Source organism: Meriones unguiculatus, chromosome 4 (assembly GCF_030254825.1).
Source record: "Meriones unguiculatus strain TT.TT164.6M chromosome 4, Bangor_MerUng_6.1, whole genome shotgun sequence".
Taxonomy (NCBI): Eukaryota; Metazoa; Chordata; class Mammalia; order Rodentia; family Muridae; genus Meriones; species Meriones unguiculatus.
Window position 1 is genome coordinate 75406266 of NC_083352.1, and position 21729 is coordinate 75427994.

Here is a 21729-nt window from a genome sequence, read left to right on the forward strand (position 1 = left end):
ATACACACACACACACGCACACACACACACTCTCTCTAACATACATACACAATTAAAATTGTAAAACTCAAGTGATATTATTTGTTACATATTATCTTCTTTAAAAAATTCTGTTCACTTCATTGCACTCTTCCAAATACCAAATAAACATGATTTGAAGCTTTGCATATTTGCTCATACCATTTTATCAAAAACATTAATTTTCAAACTCCCTACTTAATGTTTAACAGCACATATAATTTATATTTTTCTGGCAAGTGGCCTTAACACTGAAACTGGTGTTAACGAGAAAAAGTCTGAGGCAAGATGCCTAGTCTATTTCAAACAGTAGTTGCAGAACGTTTTAATATTTACTTTACTTCCTTTGATTTTCCTTTTCTCAAATCTGAAAGTTTTGCTCGTGACCAGACCCCCCCATCAACGGTTGACAGGCTGAACAGAGCATTCCACCCAACTCTACCTGCTGTTGCTCATTAATACCCGAGCCCCCCCGAGGATATGAAATAATGCGTGATACTAAGAAATGTATACGAGAACGTGAATGGGAACCATCACCTCATTCGTGCTGCTTGCAAGGCTCAATTTGGGGTCAACACAGTGCTAGATATGAGAAGTCACACAAACAATGAGAGAAGATAAACAGGGTGATCGTTAAAAAGACAAACAATTATGATTCTACACAGCTCCGGACACTCACAGGCCGTTGAGCACACGACCAGAAGGAGCTGACCCTGCCCTTAAGCAAAATGTAGAGATGTCATTTGAGACATCACATGCTGACTGTCACTGTCTAGGAGATCATATTTGCTTGGAATGTGCAGACTATAAAAATAAAATTGAGGCAAGGCCTGGTGTCACCTGTAATTCCAGCACTCCAAAAGCTGAGGCACAAAGATCATGAGTGTCAGTCCAACCTGGGCTACATTGCAGGATCCTGCCTCTAAAATTAAATAATTACTTAAAACATTAATTAAATAATTACTCAAAAGAGATAAAACTCTCCTGCTGGAGAGTTACCAAACAGCATTTCTCCATGGTCTCTGCCTCTCTTCCTCGGCTTGAGTTCCCTGGTTAGAGATAATGCTGCGAGAATGGCAGGCAGGCCTGCCTTCAGGTGAGTTCCTGCCTCGACTTCCCTCAGTTATAGAGCATAACCTGTAGTTAAAAGAAACCCTACCTAAGCAGAACATGATGGCTCACGCCTGTAAGCCCAACTCTCTGGGAGGCAGAGGCAGGCGTATCTCTGTGAGTTCGAAGCCAGCCTGGTCTACAAAGTGAGTCCAGGACAGCCAAGGCTACACAGAGAAACCGTGTCTCAAAAAAACACAAACAAGAGAAAGAAAAAAGAAAAGAAAAGAAACCCTTCCCTTTCCCAGATTGCTTTTGGTCACAGTGGTGCTTCATCACAGCAACAGAGATTAAACTACCACAGGCTTCTAGTGAGGACGGGACTATCTCTGAAGGATAGAATATGCACAGTGGTCACTACCAGGAAATACTAATCATGGGGTCATTGAACTGTTGCTTTCCAGAGCTCACTCAGGGCATGTCCTTCACCCAGGAAGATGAGAAGCACTGTGTGGGTAGGAGATGCAGGTCACTACTTGGCCTCCATTAGCTTACCATGCTGAACCCCTGGAGACTCCTCATAGTGTTTTAGCAGGCGATATTTTCATGGGATACTTTTGTCTGGAATTATCATCAGTGTAGAAAGAGGCAGCGAGGCTGCAGGAGACACTAGCAAACATAGGCAGAACCTGCCGAATCAGAACAATTACATGTTTCCAAAGGTGATGGTTTAAAAAATCTTATATGAGGATTTAAACAGACACATCATATCTTTTTTTCTTATCTTTTCTTTGAGGGTCACGTGTGAATTTAAACATAAAGAGGCAATACGATCTAAGCGTGGTAGCTCATGCCTATAGTCTCAGGACCTAGCAGGCTGACACAGAAGGACTACAACAAGCCCACTGCCAGCCTGGGCTGTAGAGTGTGTTCCAGGGCATCTGGCCTATAGAATGAGACCTCATCTTAAAAAAGTAATGAAATAAAATAAATAAGCAGAGGTAGCCTGATACCCGAGCAGCATCAAGGTGATGAACATAGCCAACCAGAGTGCCAGTGATAGTTATCATCCTTACATCCATTTACACATTTCTCAGGTTTGTAATAATTTGTACTCAGTACAATGAAATTATCATGTTTACCTCAGAAAGAAATACGCACACACGTGCACACAGGTTGACAGGCTGAACAGAGCATTCCACCCAACTCTATCTACTGTTGCTTATTAATACCCAAGCACCTCTGAGGATATGAAATAACGTGTGATATTATTACGCACACACACACACACACACACATTGCATGCTGAGAACCACGCCTTGATACAAGGCCAATGAGATGGCTCTCTTTGTAACGGCACTTGTTGCCGAGCCTGATAATGGTAGGAGAGAAACAACTTCTACAGTATGTTCCCCAGCCTCCATGTACCCACACTCAAAGCAAACACACACAATAGTGTAAGTTTAATGTATTTTTAAAGAGAATAAAATGCCTTTTCTGCAAACATCTAAAATATTTTTGATATCTAAATGAAAATATCACAATGAAGCCCACTATTATTTAGGATTAATAAATGCTAATGACATTAAAAATACCTTTGAAATCTCTGTGTGCTATTACGTACTTCCACATTACATGTTTGCTTCAACTGCAGAAAAGCCACCACACTTAGAAATCTCTGATTGGACCACTCCCTACAGAGACTCTCAGCTCTGGTACAAGAACTCATATCAGTCATTCACAACAAAACCTGAATATGCTTCTAAGAGAAGCAGAGTACAACTTCTAATAAATAAATGATTTATTGTCCTGAGACTGAGGACATAGATGACTCTTCTTTACTGCCTATTCTATCACATCTGTTATTAAAAGATATATATAATATGTATTAATATACACTTAATATATACAAAAAGACATAATCTCATTTTGTAACTCTGGGTGGCCTAGAACTCACTATAAGCACCGGGCTAGCCTCAGACTCATAGAGATCAATTTGCCTCCCTCTGCATATCAAGTGCTGAGATTAAAGGTATGTATCACCACACCCAACTTAAAAGCTAATCTTAAAAAAAATTCATCTCACCACTATCTAAAATAGAAAATTTTGCTTGGTTTACCATTTATAAGTTAATTAATCATTAGTGTCATACATATTGTACCTGTTCATGTCTCTTTAACATTTTTAATATTTGAGGATTTGTCACACCTCTATTTCTGTCAGTAAAAATATAATGATGAATATACACATATGCAAATCTAAATACATACATGTGAGAATGTATGTTCATTCCATATTTCTCTAACATGGACATAGCATTTCCTTTTTAATTTATATATGTTTAATTATTTTTTTATTAATTACAGTTTATTCACTTTGTATCCCAGCTATAACCCCCTCCTCATTCCCTCCAAATCCCAGCCTCCCTCGGCATCTCCTCCCATGCTCCTCTCCAAGTCCACTGATAGGAGAGGTCTTCCTCCCCTTCCATCTGACCCTAGACTATCAGGTCTCATCAGGATTGACTCCATTGTCTTCCTCTGTGGCCTAGTAAGGCTGCCCCCTTCCTCAGGGGGAGGTGATCAAAGAGCCAGCCACTGAGTTCATGTCAGAGACAGCCCCTGTTCTCATTACTAGGGAACCTACTTGGATACTGAGCTGCCATGGGGTAGCTCATGTGCAGGGGTTCTAGGTTATCTCCATGAATGGCCCTTGGTTGGAAGATCAGTCTCAGAAAAGATCCCTGGGCCCATATTTTTTGGTTCTGTTGCTCTCCTTGTGGAGCTCCTGTCCCATCCAGGTCTTTCTATCTCCCCCTTTTTTCTGCCCAAAGTTTGGCTATGAGTCTCAGCATCTGCTTTGATACCCTGTTGGGTAGAGTCTTTCAGAGGCCCTCTGTGGTAGGCTCTTGTCCTGTTCTCTGTTTTCTCCCTTTTCTGATGACCATCTTGTTTGTCTTTCTGAGTGAGGATTGATCATCTACCCAAGGTTCTCCTTCTTGATTAACTTCTTTAGGTGTACAGATTTTACTATGTTTATCCTATATTATATGTCTAATATTCACTTATAAGTGAGTATATACCATGTGTGTCTTTCTGCTCCTGGGATACCTCACTTAGGATGATTTTTTTCTAGTCCTCACTATTTGCCTGCTAATTTCATGATTTCCTTGTTTTTAATTGCTGAGTAGTATTCCATTGTGTAAGTGTACCACAATTTCTGTATCCATTCCTCAATTGAGGGACATCTGGGTTGCTTCCAGATTCTGCCTATAACAAATAAAGCTGCTAAAAACATGGTTGAGCAAATGTCTTTATTGTATACATAGGCATAATTTGGATATATGCTTAGGAGTGGTATAGCTAGATCTCGAGAAAGTGCTATTTCTAATTGTCTGAGAAAGCACCAGATTGATTTCCAAAGTGGTTCCAAAGTGATTGATTCCCACCAGCAATGGAAGACCTTGAGTCACTCACTGTTCATGTTTTTAACACTTTCACTTTCACCTGGCATTTTGTTATTTACACGTCTATCGTCTATCACACGCCCTCTACTAAACCCATGCTCTGTTAAGACAAGGTCAACAATCCCTGATTCTTCTTGGTGTTCCCTGAATTGCTAAGTACTTTTCAAATGTTTTCATAATCAAATGAGTAAATAACATTGCTAGGCTGGTGAATATAAACAAAAACAAAACCCTTTCTTTATCATGAGTCCCTACAGAGGATGTTTTTAGATGACTAAGGAGGAGCATGTCAAACAGTACCAGGCTGGTACTAGGAAAAGCACACATGCACACACATGTACATGTATGTATACAGCGTTGTGCACATGTGTTGAAGCACACAAAGAAGACAATGGAGGGCTTCAACTCTGCAACATTGTTACTTACTGAATTGCATGATTATACTGATAAATTGTTCCTATGGTTAGAAAGCGTATCTGAAAGTAGACTGAATTTCATCTGTCTTTCTTCTGAGGCAGAATTTGTGGATATAACTTTATAGCAGTGCATCGTCACACTTTTTAAAATACCACTGGCCAAATGAGTATTACTAGCAAGCATGTGATACCTGTTCTGAGTGCTAAGATACTGGTTCTTCTAGAGAGGTGACAGATGCTCAGGGGAGGCCTGTCACAGGTACCCAAGAAAGCATGATGACTTCAAGGCAAGACAGCAAAAAGACCCACACTAAGAGGCAATCAATAACTGAAATGGCCAGTAATCTGCTTTTTAAAATATGATACATAAGACCCTTGCAAATGATGCATAGAAGGCTGGAGCACTGGCTCAGGGGTTAAGAGCATTTGCTGCTGATGCAGAGGACTTGGGTCAATTCTCGACATCCACATGGCAGCTTCCAACCATGTGTAACTCAGTTTCAGGGATCCAATGACCTCCTGGCCCCTGTGGGAACTAGACATCCATGTAGTGCCCATACATGTATGCAGGCACAATACATATCCACATTAAATAACATTTTAAATCAAACAATCCCCTGAAGTTTCCCCAGTGGAGCTATCAAAAAAGGAAAAAAGCATCAGAGAAACTGTTCTTTAATGCTTCACAGGGTACCTCCAAATTGCTTTCTAATTAGTCAATAAGAAAAGGTAAGGCTTTTTTGATTTTAGTGTTAACTGCAAGATCACCATATTGCCCAAAGCATCATCTCGGTTGCCTAAATAAAGGCATTATTTCCAAATGCAACTTTCTGTCCCAGCTCTTGAGAAGCAGATATTGATAGATCTCTGTGAGTTCATAGTCAGCCTGGTCTACATTGAGATTTCCAGGTTAGCCAGGGACACAAAGTGAAACCCTGTCTCAAAACAAAACAAAACAAAACAAAACATTACTTTCTCCTGAAATTCTTACTTCATCCACAGAGAGAAATTTATGCTTCTCCATGTTTTTATACTGTACATGAAACAATTAATAATTATTAAACTAAACAAATACACATAAAATGTAATACTCTAGCACATCAACAACTGTCCCATTATTCCTGCATTGATTAAAGACTTCTTCATTTATTGCATTAAATGATGCATGCAATAGGCCATTTGAAATAGTGAGGAAATGGGAATTGTCTGGGATCAAGGCATGGTCTCAACACTGTGCTCACACATTCACTAAACAAGACCAAGCCTAACAAGAATTCAAATTTATCTCTTTCAGCATCCCAGGAAAGTCCAGCCTCTCCATCTTCCTGTCTCTATTGGTATGCACCAGCTCACCATTTCCAGACATTTAACAAAGGAGAGCAGAAGGTAATTCACAAAACCTGAACTATCTCAGTTTTTGATTTCCTATCTCTCCCATAAACATAATGGACAAAAATAGAATCACTGAAAATTCTTCTGAATATTGAATTTCTTTTCTTTTCCTTTCTGCAGGACTTGAGATTGAACTCAGAGACTTGTGCATGCTGAGCAAGCACCCTACCGCTGAGCTACATCTTTAACCTCCAAAGGTTGAGTTTTTCAAGCAATGTCCTACTTCCTACAGAATTATTGTTGTAACTTTGCAGCATAGATTAATTTTCATCCCCTCAGAAGTAAACAAAACACAACTTCAAATTATGTAAAGCAAATAGATATATCCTCTATTTCAGTGGTTCTCCACCTTCCTAATGCTGTGACTAGTTAATACAGTTCCTCATGTTGTGGTGACCCTCTGACCACAAAATTATTTTTGTTGTTACTTCGTAACTGTGATTTTGCTACTGTTATGAACCAAAATGTAAATATCTGTGCTTTCTGATGGTCTTAGGCAACCTCTGTGAAAGGGTCGTTTGACTCCCTTCCAAAGGGGTTGTGACCCACAGGCTGAGAACTGCTTTTAAGGCATAATAGACTAAGTGTATAAACAAATATATACAGATTTTTGTGTGTGTAATAGCATCTAATGTGTCCAGGACTGGCCTCAGACTCATTCTATAGCTAGGTCTGGATCACTGTGAATGTCATAGTAATACCCAATCTCAAAAATAAAGCAAAAATAATAACCACAACCTTGACAGGCAGTTAAAAAATGGGACACAACTAACACGTTATTTTGATAAGAATAAGTTCTCTTCTGGTTGTCGGTCTAGTGTGTACCTCACACTACATTTACATTTTCAGGCAAGGCAGAAAAACATGTGCTTAAAATGGAGGCCTCTGCTGTATCTAGAGTCCGGCAGGTTGGCCTGAAGAAATACATAAAGCTCTCTGAACTTTCCAAGAACTAAACGCCAGCGTAAATTTGTGATGTTTTTAATACACAGTAATTTAACATAAATTTCCTGAAGAACCGGTTCTTTAGGAAAAATTACGTGCTAATTAAGCTAATTCTAGATCTTGTCTTAAGCCCAATGATGTAACAGAAAGAATAATTTTTAACCAAAAACATCTTTTAGAAACCTTGGCAATAATCATAATTCAGTTCAAAACATGACTAAACGTATCCTCAAAAAAGAGGCTGAAACTGAATTATGCAGAACAAAAGGTCTCAAACTCCATGATATCTTTAGGCACATCAGAAAAATTTTAACATATTTCAGTACAACTACCATTATCTACTACATTTAGAAAATCACTACAGTTATACAGTACATAAATATATTTTTGCTTTGATTTAATGAGTTTTGCCAAGTAGAGTTGCCACCTATATTTCAGGCCCATTTAAGGAAACCTGATTTTTTTTTTTTACAGATGGCATTCAAGGGAACTGAAAACTTGCAGCACCATGCTCAGCACCCTGCAGTATCTGCATTCATGTGATGTGAGAGGGCCAGTAACCGCTGGACTTTGTTGGTCTGCGTCTTAACCCAGCATTCCTCTGTGAAATTCCCCAAGCCCCTCTAAGACATTACATTTCCCAAGTGAGCAGATTACAACCCTGGAAGGCTGTAAGACAGGCTGGGGAGATGGCCCAGTGGTTAGGGGAGTGTAGAGCTCTGCTGAGGAGCCAAGTGTGATTTCCAGCACCCAAGGCAACTTCCTGTGATTCTAGTTCCAGAGGATCTGATGCCTCTGACAGCCTAGGCCACCAAACCATACATGGCATACATTTACACACACACACACACACACACACACACACACACAATGAATTTTTTAAATGATAAACTGAATCTTCAGGGGGAAAGTATCACCTACACACCCGACTCTACCGTCTTCCGTGCAGTAGAGAAAACATAAAATCCCAGTACATCGTCTGTCCTCTTGCACCCAGGACATGGCTGACTGCCTAAGAGCTTCCCCGTAACTAGCCCTCCAAACATGTACACTTCCAATGTGATACACCTCACCTTTCAGGCTGCTGACTCAAGCAGTCACATGACTGTGAGCCCTAGCTCCATTCCTATTCTTTGTTGATGTGTAGTTATGCTTCAGTTACATTTCTCATGGCCAAAGCCAATGTTTTACACTATAGTTTGGCATGAGTTTCTCAGCATCAATTAATAAAGACACTGTTTGTGTCTAGACAGTAGCTCAATGATGTTACTAAAGGAATGATCCAGTATTGAGAAAGTGGCTCTATGAAAACACAGTACACATTTAAACTGTCATTAAAAAAAGAAGTGAATAGGGAAAAAGCCCACAGTTCCTCCTTTGAAACATGCTATTTTCATCCAGCCTGCATAACGAAAGCAACTAAGATACTCATTTTAAATGTTAACGCCATAACCTGCCCATGCAAATTTAAATGGAATCACTGAAAGACCTCAAGCATAGGGTTTTAGTAAAAAGCTTTTCAGGGGGCGTCTGAGTCTAACGTTTACGTTCAGTTAATAATCATACATACACACACACACACACATTCATAAATAATATATTGTGATTCATTGAAAGCTCTCCAGCTTGGGGCTAATATTCAACTACAGTAGAGGATCACTTACATACATACATCACACATACATATATTTGCATGGCAGGGAGAATTGTTATTTGAAGGAGAATACTACAGATACTTTGGGCTTTCGGGGTCACTTAAGATTTACCACAGCTTCTCAGTTTTGAACTGGGGCCCCAAAGTAGCCACAATCAATGTGCAAATGAGAAGTAGAGCTGGATGAAAAACAGCTTTACTATGCACACTTCAACCTGAAGTTTACATAACTTGTACATGTCACAAAACACTGTTCTTGCATGTTTGTCCAGCCATTTAAAAATGTAAAACATACTTAGCTCACAGGGCACAGAGAGTCAGTGGCAGACCACACCTTGCTAGGCTAGTTTACCCTAGTGATTTAAACTAACATCTACCTAGTTGTTTCTTGAGTGTGTGGTCAGAGACAAGGATACCTTCAGACTCGAGCTCTTCCAGGCCAAAGGAGGCAGCTGTATTTGGGTGGCTGATGGATTGAACAGTTCTTCCCTCAGAATGGAGTGCTGGAGAAACTGTGGGAACCTCCACAGTCATTGTAGGGGCTGCCATTGGAGAGTCCAAGACTGGTATGAATTCTTCAGTTGGCCCAGTGATTGTGTCCATTAGGTCTGCCAAACACAAGAGACAGGGCTTGACCCACAGATAATCAATATAGTAAAATGTTAACATAAGCTTTGAAAGGCAAGAAAGCAGTTCCTTAAATGCAGAGTAAATTCAGTACCTAGCTCAGCTCTTCTCACATCAACCCAGCTACACAAAGAAAACACTCACTCATCTGGGAAAAGACACTGCTTCAAATCACAGTTTTGCTTTAAAACTTTTATCTCTCACTTATTCTATTGACAATATAATGAATGGTATAGCATTTTGTATAGGGTACTAAAGGCAGAAAATTTGACAAAAAAAATGTGTTAAATTAAAAGCCAGGGAGTACTTTGGAAAAACCAAGTATACTTCACAAAATCAAGTGGAAGAATTTGAGCTTAGATCTGGGTCTAAAGCATTTCAAGGCATCCAAATGAAAACCAAGCCTCCCACATCTAGAGAAACTACAGTAGCAGCTTCAGTCATCAAAATCTCCCCAGACAGATTTCACATAGTCCCAACTTTTTGAATCAGAATTTCTTTGCCCATGAAGCTGGAGGAGAGAACATATATAATGTATTATTATATTATATTATATTATATTATATTATAGTATAGTATAGTATATGCATAATAATATATTATACATTTAGCATCAGGCATGTGAAGGACTTTCTCCTAGGTAGTGAGTTGTTGGCCATAGGAACTGAGTGTTTGGCATTAGGGGTTCATGTCTCCTTTCCATAGTGGCTGTTACACCAATTGATACTCCCATGAGAAATATAATGGGGCTCTATGTTTCTGTATCATGGGAATTAAATATATATTTATTATCTATAATGTATCGTTATATATTATACATGTTATATTATATACATATGTGTTATATATAATTTATTATATTATATAATAAATACATACAAGACATATATAATAAACATTAAATTATATATGCAAAATAGCATACATTATCTATCATATGTATAATATGTATTACATATAATAAATTATATAATGAATATGTATTTAGTTCTCATGGATACAGAGCCACAGAGTCCCACTATATATCTCATGGGAGTATAAATTGGTACAAAAACAACTATAAAAAGGAGACATGAACCAACCCCCAATGCCAAACACTGATACTTCTGATGGCCAACAACTCACTACCTAGGAAAAAGTCCTTTGCATGTTCAATGCTAAACATGCAAAAGAGTGTTCATAATAGCAGTATTCACAACAGCTGGATATGGCTCAAATGCAAATAGCAGGAGCACAGACTAAGACTGGATGAATAATTAGATGTGTTTCCATAATAAAGTATGATACAATGGTCAGAACAAAAATCTACAGGATATTTGACAGTCAGAACACTAAGTAAAAATGGTTAAATTCCAAAAAAATTAATCTGTAGTACAGTATTTCTTTTATAAAGTTAAAAGCAAAAAATAAATAAATTTGTACTTGTGGTAATAGGTATACATATAAGAAAACTGGAGGTGGTGTGGAATGAAGGAAATTATGAAAAAAAAAATTGATACCACTGGTTGCTGGTTGGGAGAGAGACATTGAGGGCAAGCATCTTCAGATTTTATGAAGGTTCTTGTCAAGACACTACAGTTGAGTTTTTGTGGTTTTCGTGTTATTTTGTTTTAGAAAGATTATATTCCCAAGAGATTCTGATCAGTAGCCATACTTTAAAGCTTCCTTGCCCTCAAGAGAGCAGGCCATCTGAGGGATTATGATAGAGGAAGCTCTTTTCATAGAACATGACCTACATGGATATTACTAGAAATGAACAGAGGCATACAGAAATTTAGAAGCTTATTTAAGGCCAGTCTTAGAGAGGACCAAAGGTAGCTTCAAACACATGTCCTTGATATTTTTATGTTTCCTCATTCTAAGGAGAGAGCCCTCAGGAGCTTGGACTTGGGGAGCAGGAGAAGAGCCACCCTCATTCTTTGAGGCTATAACACACTTCTACAAGCAAAGAGAGTGGACCATCTTTTCACATAGCAGACACATATGCATGCTGGTGAAAAAGAAAGCTGCCTCTCTCATTTTAGTAACTCACAGGAAAGATTCACACTCCTCCCTTAAATGCTGAACCCACACTCTCCTACTGACCTTCCATGGAAGAGGAAACTTCCAGAGACAAAGGGACAGCAGTGGTGGAGGCTGGAGTGGGCAGAGATTCCCATCTTCTGGACAGCTCAGTGGCACCCACATAAGCAGATGCAGAAGAGGAGGATGGCATGGCTTCTTCAGGTTCCCCACTGCCTCTGGAAACCTCCATGGCAGACCTATGCTCTTGTGTCACCAAGGGTAATGTGGTATCTGGTTCTCGAGTGGACACTGTCATCTCTTGAGTGATGTCTGAAAAGGAGGGAAACATTTTAAAGTAGATCACATTCCTATACATTAAAGTCATTATGAAGTTAGTACATTGAAAAAAGGACAGCCAGCTCTTTCAGAGCCTAGGACTTGGGGTTCAAAGGCCAGCAAACAATGTTAATGTTGCTCCTTGGGGGAGTTGTGAAGCAATCAATGAAGTTAATGTAAAAACAAAACAAAACAAAACAAAACAAATAAATGAGAACAAAATTGAAATAAAATAGAAAGATGGCTAGCCGAGTTCTTCAGACATATCTGAATATGAACTGAATCAGTCTGTTAAGGGTACAGCGGTCTTTTCTGAGACTGATACTCCATCCATGGAGATAATCTAGAACCCCTGAACAGATGTAGCCCATGGCAGCTCAGTGTCCAAGTAGATTCATTAGTAAGGGGAACAGGTACTGTCTCTGGCATGAACTGATTGGCCTGCTCTTTGATCACCTCTCCCTGAGGGGGGAGCAGCCTTACCAGGCCACAGAGGAAGACAATACAGCCACTCCTGATGAGATCTGTAGACTAGGATCAGAAGGAAGGAGTGGAGGACCTCCCCTATCAGTGGACTTTGAGAGGGACATGGGTGGAGAAGGGGATGGGAGGGTGAGGTTGGGAGGGGAGGAAGGAGGGAGCTACAGGGGGATACAAAGTGAATAAAGTGTAATTAATAAAAATAAAAATAAAAAAGAAACAAACTATAAGCCAGGCATGGTAGCACACAGGAAAACAGAGACAGGTGGATCTCTGTGAGTTTGAGGCCACACTGGTCTACAAAGTGAGTCTAGGCCAGCCAAGGCTACACACAGAAACTATGTCTTGGAAAAATAAAAATAAAAAAGAAGAAACAAATGAAGTCACACTAAATTTTTTGGAAGTGGTTTTGCATATTAATGTTCATATTTGGATATCTAAAAGGAGGAAAGAAAGTTGGCACTTGAAATAAAAATAATAATAATTATAACAACCAGAATTCACCTAGTTTCTGGATTGAACAGACAGGGAGTCAGGGTGTGGTGTGCTCTCTTAATCTACACTGCCACACATGTTAAAAAAGGACAGTAATATCACCTGTGGAAACCTAGCCCTCAGTCGTTGGTCTGAATTTTGCTTTGACTATTAACTTGCTTGTGATCCTAAACTGAACATTTTTAGGCCATCAGTGAGAACATTAATAATATTTACCTATTTTTTTCATTTTTGTTTTTGAAACAGGCAACTTTTATTTTATTTATTTATTTTTTTTGTTTTTTTGAGACAGGGTTTTTCTGTGCAGCCTTGGTGGTCCTGGAACTCACCTCACTGTGCATACCAGGCTGGCCTCAAACTCAAGACATCTATCTGCCTCTGCCTTCTGAGTGCTGGGATTAAAGATGTGCGTGCACCACCCCTGCCTGGTTCAGGCAAACTCTTTATATGCCAAATACAAAGCACAGTCTCTTGCACATAATAGGTTTTTCAGTAGATGTATTTTTCTTAATTACTTTATTTTTAAGTGTGTGTGTGTGTGTGTGTGTGTGTACAGGTATCCACGGAGGTCAGAAGAGGATGCAGGGTTCCATGCACCTGGAGTTACAGGTGAGCCACCTCATGTGGGTGTTGGGAACCCAACTCAAGTCCTCTGCAGGAGCAGTATGGGCTCTTCACCACCAAGCCTGTTCACAAAACAGTAGGCAAATGAGGCAACTATTACCAAGAGCATATTTAATCATCAAAATTGCCTGACTATTTTAAAATCCATTTTACTTTTCAGATTGCATCAGTCAAAGTGGAAATAAATCCAAAATATAACAATACAAACGTAATGGTGAGATGTGTACTAGGGACCACGTGACTTCATGTTCTAGAAACATAAGTGCTGTGGTTTAATCCTACCTAACGTCTTCATGATTTTACAGGCTCAACTCATTTAAGGTCCTTTTAAAAGCAGCTTATGCTAGGTGTGGTGGTAATGACTTTATCTCAACTCTTGACATGCAGAGGCAGGTGGATCTCTACACTTTTGAGGCCACACAGGGTTACATAGAAAATACTATCTCAAATTTAAATAAAAACATTTAAGTACAACTTATGAAACATTTTATGGAATTATATATGAAAATTTATGCTTTACCAGCCCATTCAGTTTTCAAAAACTGAACAAGAAGCGGAGCATGGAAATAGACACAATAACCAGAGCACTTAAGAAGTGCAGGTTAGAGAGTCTGGCATTCAAGGCCAGCTTTGGTTATTCAGCCAGTGAGACAATGAACAATCTGAGATCTGTTGGGAAGCCCTACTATTAAGGTTGAAGTCTGGCATTTCCGGAAAGCCTCTGAGCTCTGTATAAAATGATGGACCCCCTTTGTTGGCAGGGCGCCTTCTTCTCTGCGACCTGGGGAGCTCAAATCTCCACATCCACTACCTGAGGAATGGCGCATAATCCTTAGGGAAAACACAAGTTCATCTTCCTTTTCCCAAGTAGAACCTGTTAGCAAGCATCTAGGGGCATGCAAATGAGGTGTCCCTGGCACTTCTAGCCTCAGCAAATCAAAACACTTTCACCCCTGAAATCCCTACCACTGCAGGAGGTTTATAAACCCTTGATTCATGAAATAATCTCAGTCTCTCTCTCTCCTCTCTCTCCTCGTGCTCAAACCATTCCTCCTCCAAGACCATCGGAGATGCAGCATTTATTCTGGGAAAGGACAGGGCTTCTCTTCTTTCCACAGTCACTAGACCCCGCCCCCCTGGTGCAGTCAGCCACTTGCTTCTGGCCTCTGCAAGCTTCCACCTTTCTCCAGTGTGTCAGCCTGGATCACTGCTGCCATCTTTCTAGTGGCTGCTCTGCCTGCTGCAGTTCCCATCTAAAGGAGCAAGCAGCTAGCTGTGCTTTAAGAAGCCATTTAGTTTACCTGGACAAAACCGTGCTCCTGCCTCTGGCTCCTTCAGTCTCAGAGCTCCAAGAGAGCCTCTATTGCCAGCTGCTCACGAAGCAGCCTCAGAACAGCCTAACTCAGGCTGGGCCCTCAGTGCCACCCGGCTCAGATTCCAGGGTCCTGAGCTCCTTTGACCCTGGCACTCGACCATTTTCTTCCTGGAGTGTGCACTTCCATTTCCCACCCAGCAACACTGATGAGGAACATAGAAAGACAGAGATCTTGTCTCAAAAAATACCAAAACCAAAACCAAAACCAAAAACTGAGTTATCACTCAGGATGATCTTTTCTATATCTATCCATTCACTTGCAAATTCCATGATGTCCTTGTTTTTAGTAGCTAAACAGTATTTCATTGTGTAGATATACCACAGATTCCTTATCTATTCTTTGGTTGAGGAATATCTGGGTTGTTTCCAGTTTCTGGCTATTACAAATAAATCTTCTATGAACATAGCTGAGCAAATGTCCTTGTATGGTGAAGCATCTTTTGGGTATATGTCCAGGAGAGGTATAGCTGGGCCTTAAGGTAGAGCTCTTCCCAACTTTCTGAGAAAGGGCCAGAGGTAACCCAAATCCAGAAAGAAAGCATGGTATATACAGATTTATAAGCAAATATTATCCATATGAGACAGGATAAACATAGTACAATCCACAGTCCTAAGGAGCCTAAGTGACAAGGAGGATCCTAGGGAGAATGTTTAATTCTCATTCAGAAGGGCAAACAGAATAGACACCAGAAGTGGTTAAAGAGAGGGAACAGGATGGGAGCCTACCAAAGGTGTCCTCTGAAAGACTCCACCCAGCAGGGGATCAAAGCAGAGGCTGAGACTCACAGCCAAACTTCCAGCAGAGCACAGGGAGTCTTATGAAAGAGTATGTGTGTGGGGTGGGGGGAGGTAAGAAGGACCCAGAAGGGACAGGAGCTCCACAAGGAGACCAGCACAGCCAACAAATCTTTACCCATGGGGGCCTGAAGAAATTGATACATCAATCAAAGACCATGCATGCAAAGGACCTAGATGCCCTGCTCAGATGTAGCTGATAGGCAGCTCAGTCTCCATGTGGGTCTCCTACTAAGGGGAGCAAGGTCTGTCTCTGACATGGACTCTGTTGCCTGTTCTTTGATCACTTCTTCTGGAGGGGTAGACCTGCCAGGCCACAGTAGAAGAGGATGCAGGTAGTTCTGAAGAGACTTGGTAGTCTGGGGTCAATTAGTATGGGAGGAGGGCTTTCCTTTTCTGAGGACTAGAGGAAGGAGGTAGGGGGAAAGAGGAAGGGAGGGTGTGACTAGGAGGAGACAAGAGAAGGGGCTATAAGCAGGATGTAAAATGAATAAATTAAAGAAAAAATTTAAATAAATAAAGACTCACAGCAAAACAAACAAACAAACAAAAACCCCAAACTCAAATAAGCATGTAAACTATTGACTTTTACATTTATTATTTATCAAGTGATCATTTTTACCACTTAAAATACATCTCAACAAAACTTTATAAGCCATATTACAAATGTGTTTTTTGTTTGTTTGTTTCATTAATAGGTTTCTTAACCCAGGTCATAAGATTTGCACATTCTGAAACAATTTGAAATGAGAATACATATACACTTACACAAAGCCTTTCCTTTGAGATGTTAGTATGTGACCAGCAAATAGAAAAAACATAATCCATCAACAACAAATATTATGGTTTCCACTAATATTTAAAGATGTTGAGGCCAAGAAAAAGTAGATAATTCAGAAATGAAGCAAGTAAGTGATTATAATTTCTTTCTATATTATTTCTAGACAATTTATTTTTGGGTAAGTAAGGTCAGAAAACCAAAATGGTTAATATTACAATATAGAGATTTACCTAATTATTTTTGGTAAGAAATATTAAAGATTTCCACATGTTTTACATTAGTATATAAGTAAGTAATAACCATTGTTGTTAAACTATTTAAACAAATACATGATTCTTCCATATTTTCATATGTATTTATATATTTTCATTAGAAAAGATTTGAAAAAATATTCAGCTATATTTGTTTCAATGCTATTGATATACTGGCTGGGACCATTGCTTATGGAAGCTGTCCCACAGATAGAGAAAGTTCTATAGCTTCCTTGGCCCCTACTCAGGCGGTGTCAGCAGTAAGCCTCAACTAAAACAACTAACAACCTCTCCAAACACTGGTAGGTGTGACTATAAGGGTGGAGGTGTGAGCAGAATTGTCCCCAGCTGAAAACCTTGACTTATGTATGAGGAAGCTACGATTTTTATGGAACATATATGATTTATTTAACTATTTCTGTCTCTCATTAAAACTTAAGTAACCGTTTCTAAGTCACCATTAAGAAATGAAACCAAAACCAAACATGGTGGCATATCTGCAATCTTACCGTTCTGGAGGTAGAGGCAAGGAGGAGAGTCGTAACTCTGAGGTCAACTGGATAACACGGTAAGTTCAAGGACAGTGAGGACACACAGTGAGATCCTGCCTCAAAACTGAAGTAAACAAACAAACAGAATGCAGCCAGCCAGGCACGGTGACACACAGCTGCAGTCCTAGGGTCAGAGGCCCGGACACAGTGAATTCAGAAAAACCTTTAAGATCCCATCTCAACAAATTTTAAATAACCAATAAAGTAATCCAAACTGAAAGTTTCAAAATTAAGCAAAGTTTGGGGATGCTTTGATGTCGTTTTAATTCTTTACTTTTCCCACTTACCTGTTAACACGTTTCCTGCTGCCAGCGATGCCGCAAACTCATATTGAGAGGTAGAAACTGCAGTCTCTGAAAACAGCATGGCCCTGTCCTCCTGAGTGGAGGCTGTGAAACCTCCTGCAGTCAGCGTCACAGTGGAAACTTTAGGGTCTTCTGTAAGCCTCGTGGGAGTGAAGAGAATTTGATAGGTAAAGACTGGTGACCTCTCACCTCCCACTGCAGTCACTGGGGCTGTTCCCAAGGGTGTCTCTCCTCCAGGCACCTTCGGAACCTCTTTGGAAGTGGGGCTTCCCTGAGTCCCCTCAAAGCTCATATATGTTCTATATGGTGGCTCTGTTCTCACTTGAGTCTCTGCATTGTCTTCTGTTTCTGGGAGCCTCATCTGACTTACACTCTCAAATTTAGTGTCGTCCCACTCATCGCTTGGGACAGAGGATACTGGAGCAGCTGTGCTGACACTCACTGTGCCTTTAGGTTTCCCCGGAAGACTGCCAGCTGTTGACTTAATAGCTAAGCTATTCTGAGGGGCTTCCACCAAGTGCTTGGTGGCAGTGCTCAGGGCACCGTCAGCTGTCATATCTGAGGGCCTCTCCCCATCATGCTCCGTGTCTCTTGTGGAATCAATACCAGGAAATTCAGTTGTTCTCTTGGCTACATCTGCTACAGCTTTCTCAGTTCTTGGATTTGTGGTTAGCATTTCTTTGGTATATATATAGGAAGAAGGTGAATTTCCCAAACTAACTGCATCCTGACTTTCAGTTGAAAACAACTGATTATCCACATACTTCAGGAAATTGTGAGTTACATCTGTGATCCCTTCTACAGTGGGCGTAGGGCTAGAACTGCTATAGGATTCCTCTTCCTCAGGATTCAGAGAAGCAGGTGAAGAGACAGCCATGGTTAACATGGCCTCGGAAAGTCTGTGTTCAGGAGACACTCTTTCGAGCTGGCTGAGACCCTGTTCTTGTTCACTGGCTGAGACCACTGGCTCACTGGAAGAGTAAAGATCAGGGCTAGTAGGCTGCAGAGGCCCAGCTCTTGGAAGGTGGGTTTCTTTGTTGACAGAGAAAACTTTGTTTAATGGTGTCACTGAAGGTCCTGCAGACTGTCCCATTAGAGCTTGAGAGGACATCTGCTGGGGCATGTACTTTGGAGCAAAGGAGAGGTTTCCTTGGTCATCCGTGCTCATCTTCTGGGACTGCTCTTTCTCTGCATGAGCATGTGCTATCTCCCTCCTTTCCACTCTTGGGAAAGCTAGACATTTTGTGGCCAAGCTGAGGAAGAGAACGCTACAGAAAGCCACACAGATGTGCAACAGAGTTAGTCTGCTCATAGTGGAAGAGAAAAATAAGTTGAAGGTGTTGACAATCCAGTAACAGTCCTGCAGAGAAGTAAAGCATATCACACTGTCATGTGGATATATTTTCTAAATAAGCTCCTTTAAGTTGAACCGGAAGTACAATGATCTCCTTGACTTCCTCACAGAGAAGGGAGGTAGGAGACAGTTGTTCTATTTCTTTGGACCCTTGAGACATGGATAACCCAGTTCATTTTTCCCTGCTGAAATCTCCAGCTGATTTAAATTAAAGCTCCCTAGAAAGGGGTACAAAAATCACTGTAGAAATAACATCATTCACATATGATCTAAAGATAAGGATGGTGAAAGCAGATCACTAACGAATGAGTCTAGGGTCCCTGTGAAAAAACCCTCAGACATCCCCTCCCCCTCATGTCTATCATGTGAGGACACATAAGTACTTGGCTTCTATGGACCAGGCCCTAACCGGATACCACACCTGCTGCTGCCCTTAGCTTGGACAACACAGTATCCAGAAACGTAAGAGATGAATTTGAGAGGTTTTGCTACTTTTGTAACTGAAGTTGTTTACAATTCTACTTCTACCCTCAAGTTGTGGTACTCTGCTATAGCAGTCCAAACTCAAAGCATATATTGAAACTTGATAAATAGAAAAATATGCTGGAAATCTGTTGCTTCATGAGTTAAAAACACATGTAACAAATTTTTCAGCCAAAATATATATTTAAAATGTTCAAATTGTTTGTAACGAGAAAAAAATGTACACAAAACCTTCATGTTACAAAATTTAAGAATCAGAGAAGATACTTAGGAAATGTGAAAATACATTATTTTTAAAATGTTCAAATTTTCAGCTTTGCGCAGTGGCAGTATCGTAGCCAATGAGGTTTATCCGAGGCGCGATTATTGCTAATTGAAAACTTAAAATGTTCAAATTTTTACTTCTTATAATAATAAATTAGTTATATTCTTCAAACGATTCACATTCTCATTACTGCTAAAACTTCATTTGGATATTAAAATAGCTTATCTTTCCCCCAATTTAAAGGTTTACAAATCTTTCTATCATTTGTTCTGGGTAGGCTTTTTCATTTTATATTGTTGATAATTTTCCAACTATCAATAATATTTCCTTATTGTGCTGATGTAACAATAAGGAAAAGATGTCTAAGATCTGTACTTGTTTCTAAAAGAGTACATCCTGAAATTAAAATCTAAGGGTCAAACCCTCATCTTTATGACAGTTAAAATCTAAGGGTCCAACCCTCATCTTTATAACACAACTTTATGTGTTTCTTCACATCTAATCAACTAACCTGCCAGGTTCTGCACATTTCTGAAGTTGTGAAACACAACTGCATTTTCATGACGTCCTCTCCCCTGGATGATTTCAAAGCTTTCTCATGTTATCTCATTTAATCTTTTTGTTGTTGCTGTTTGTTTTCGAGATAGGATTTCTCTGTGTAACCCTGGCCATCCTGGAACTCACTTTGTAGAATCAGGCTGGCCTCCAACTCACAGAAAGCCACCTGCCTCTGCTTCCTGAGAGCTGCAGCTAGAGGTGTGCTCCAACACATCTAGCTCCCATTTAGTCTTAAAGGTCCTTTTAGAACACACTGTGAGAGAGAGAGAGAGAAAGTCAGCTTCTTAAGGCATGATACAGATGGCTAAAGAATGGAAGAAAACTGAATATATACATACACATAATATACATATACTACAATACACATGTGTGTGTGTAAAAAGGAATCCAGAGATTGGAGCTGAGGCATCCTGCCAACACCAGGGAACCATACTGTAAACTGATGTTCTAGACCTTCTTAAGCTTTTCTGGGAAACCTTGAGTCAGAAGTACTCAGATGAACAATATCCAAATTCCCCATGTTCAGAAATGAATAAAGCAACAACCATTTGCTGTACTTTAAGCCAGTGAGTTTCTAGAATAGGGTGCTCTGTAAATCTTGACTCCACTGAGCTTCTGGGAAATATAGGAAGAGAACCCAGGTGTGAATTGTCACAGTTCCATGTGAAGAGGAGAAACTGTGTCATCCAACATCATAGTTAGTAGCCAAAAGAAGCTGAGGCCAGAGATGGCTGAGAGAAACATTAGTCTATCTATCTCTCCATAAAAGCCCACCTCCAAGAGCCTTAGGGAATGAAAAGGACGCTATTTAGACGGCAAGGGTTGAAATAACTTTATATAAATATTAAGGTCTCTCTCTCTCTATATATATATATATATACATACACACACACACACACACACATATATATATATATACACGGCAGCATTTGAAATGTCATTCTACTTTAGACATACCAGGAAATACCTGATTCTATGTGCCTACAGAGGGTTTGTCCTAATATACCATTTTCCTTCCTTAAAACAAAGATAAATGGGATCTGTGACTCAAAAATGTTGTGAGCAATGTGTCTACATGTTTGGATTTCTGTGTACACAAATTGAATTATACAACTATAGCAATATTTTTAGCAACAAAAATATTGATAATAGCTAGAGAAGTTTCTGGTTTATTTCAGATCTGCTCAGGAAGCTAGCCATTCTTCTTTCATTCTTATTAAACATAATAGATGGTAGAAGAGATACCCTAGGGACTGAGACTGGGGCTCAATGACAGAATACCTGCTTAGTGTGCATAGGAATCTGAGTAAAAAAACACACATGGTGTAAAAGCATCGTCTACATGATTCTGGAAAAAAATCCAGAGTAGTTCAAAACATCAAGGATCGTAACAGAGTTTAGGTTGTGGACTAACATAAAAAATGATTTCTAAACTTACTTCTCTAGTTACAGGCTGCTACATGGTATTGATGAAATATCTTCAGCTCCTCCTTTGACAAAACA

At 39.9% G+C, this 21729-nt stretch overlaps 1 protein-coding gene and 1 non-coding gene across 4 annotated transcripts in view; one reads left to right on the forward strand and one right to left on the reverse strand.

Moving 5' to 3' along the window:
- Armh4 (armadillo like helical domain containing 4) overlaps window positions 1–21729 on the reverse strand; it is a 103975-nt gene that overhangs the window by 76035 nt on the left and 6211 nt on the right. For all 3 annotated transcript variants that reach the window (XM_060382188.1, XM_060382187.1, XM_060382186.1), the window contains exons 2-4: window positions 17549–18926; window positions 11655–11903; window positions 9359–9550 (exon numbers count right to left, since the gene is read on the reverse strand). In XM_060382188.1, the coding sequence (XP_060238171.1) occupies window positions 9359–9550; window positions 11655–11903; window positions 17549–18926 (1819 nt within the window). The remainder of the gene's footprint in view (window positions 1–9358; window positions 9551–11654; window positions 11904–17548; window positions 18927–21729) is intronic.
- Window positions 19716–19851, forward strand: LOC132653896 (U4 spliceosomal RNA). The gene has a single exon (XR_009591721.1). It is a non-coding gene; the product is annotated as a U4 spliceosomal RNA (small nuclear RNA).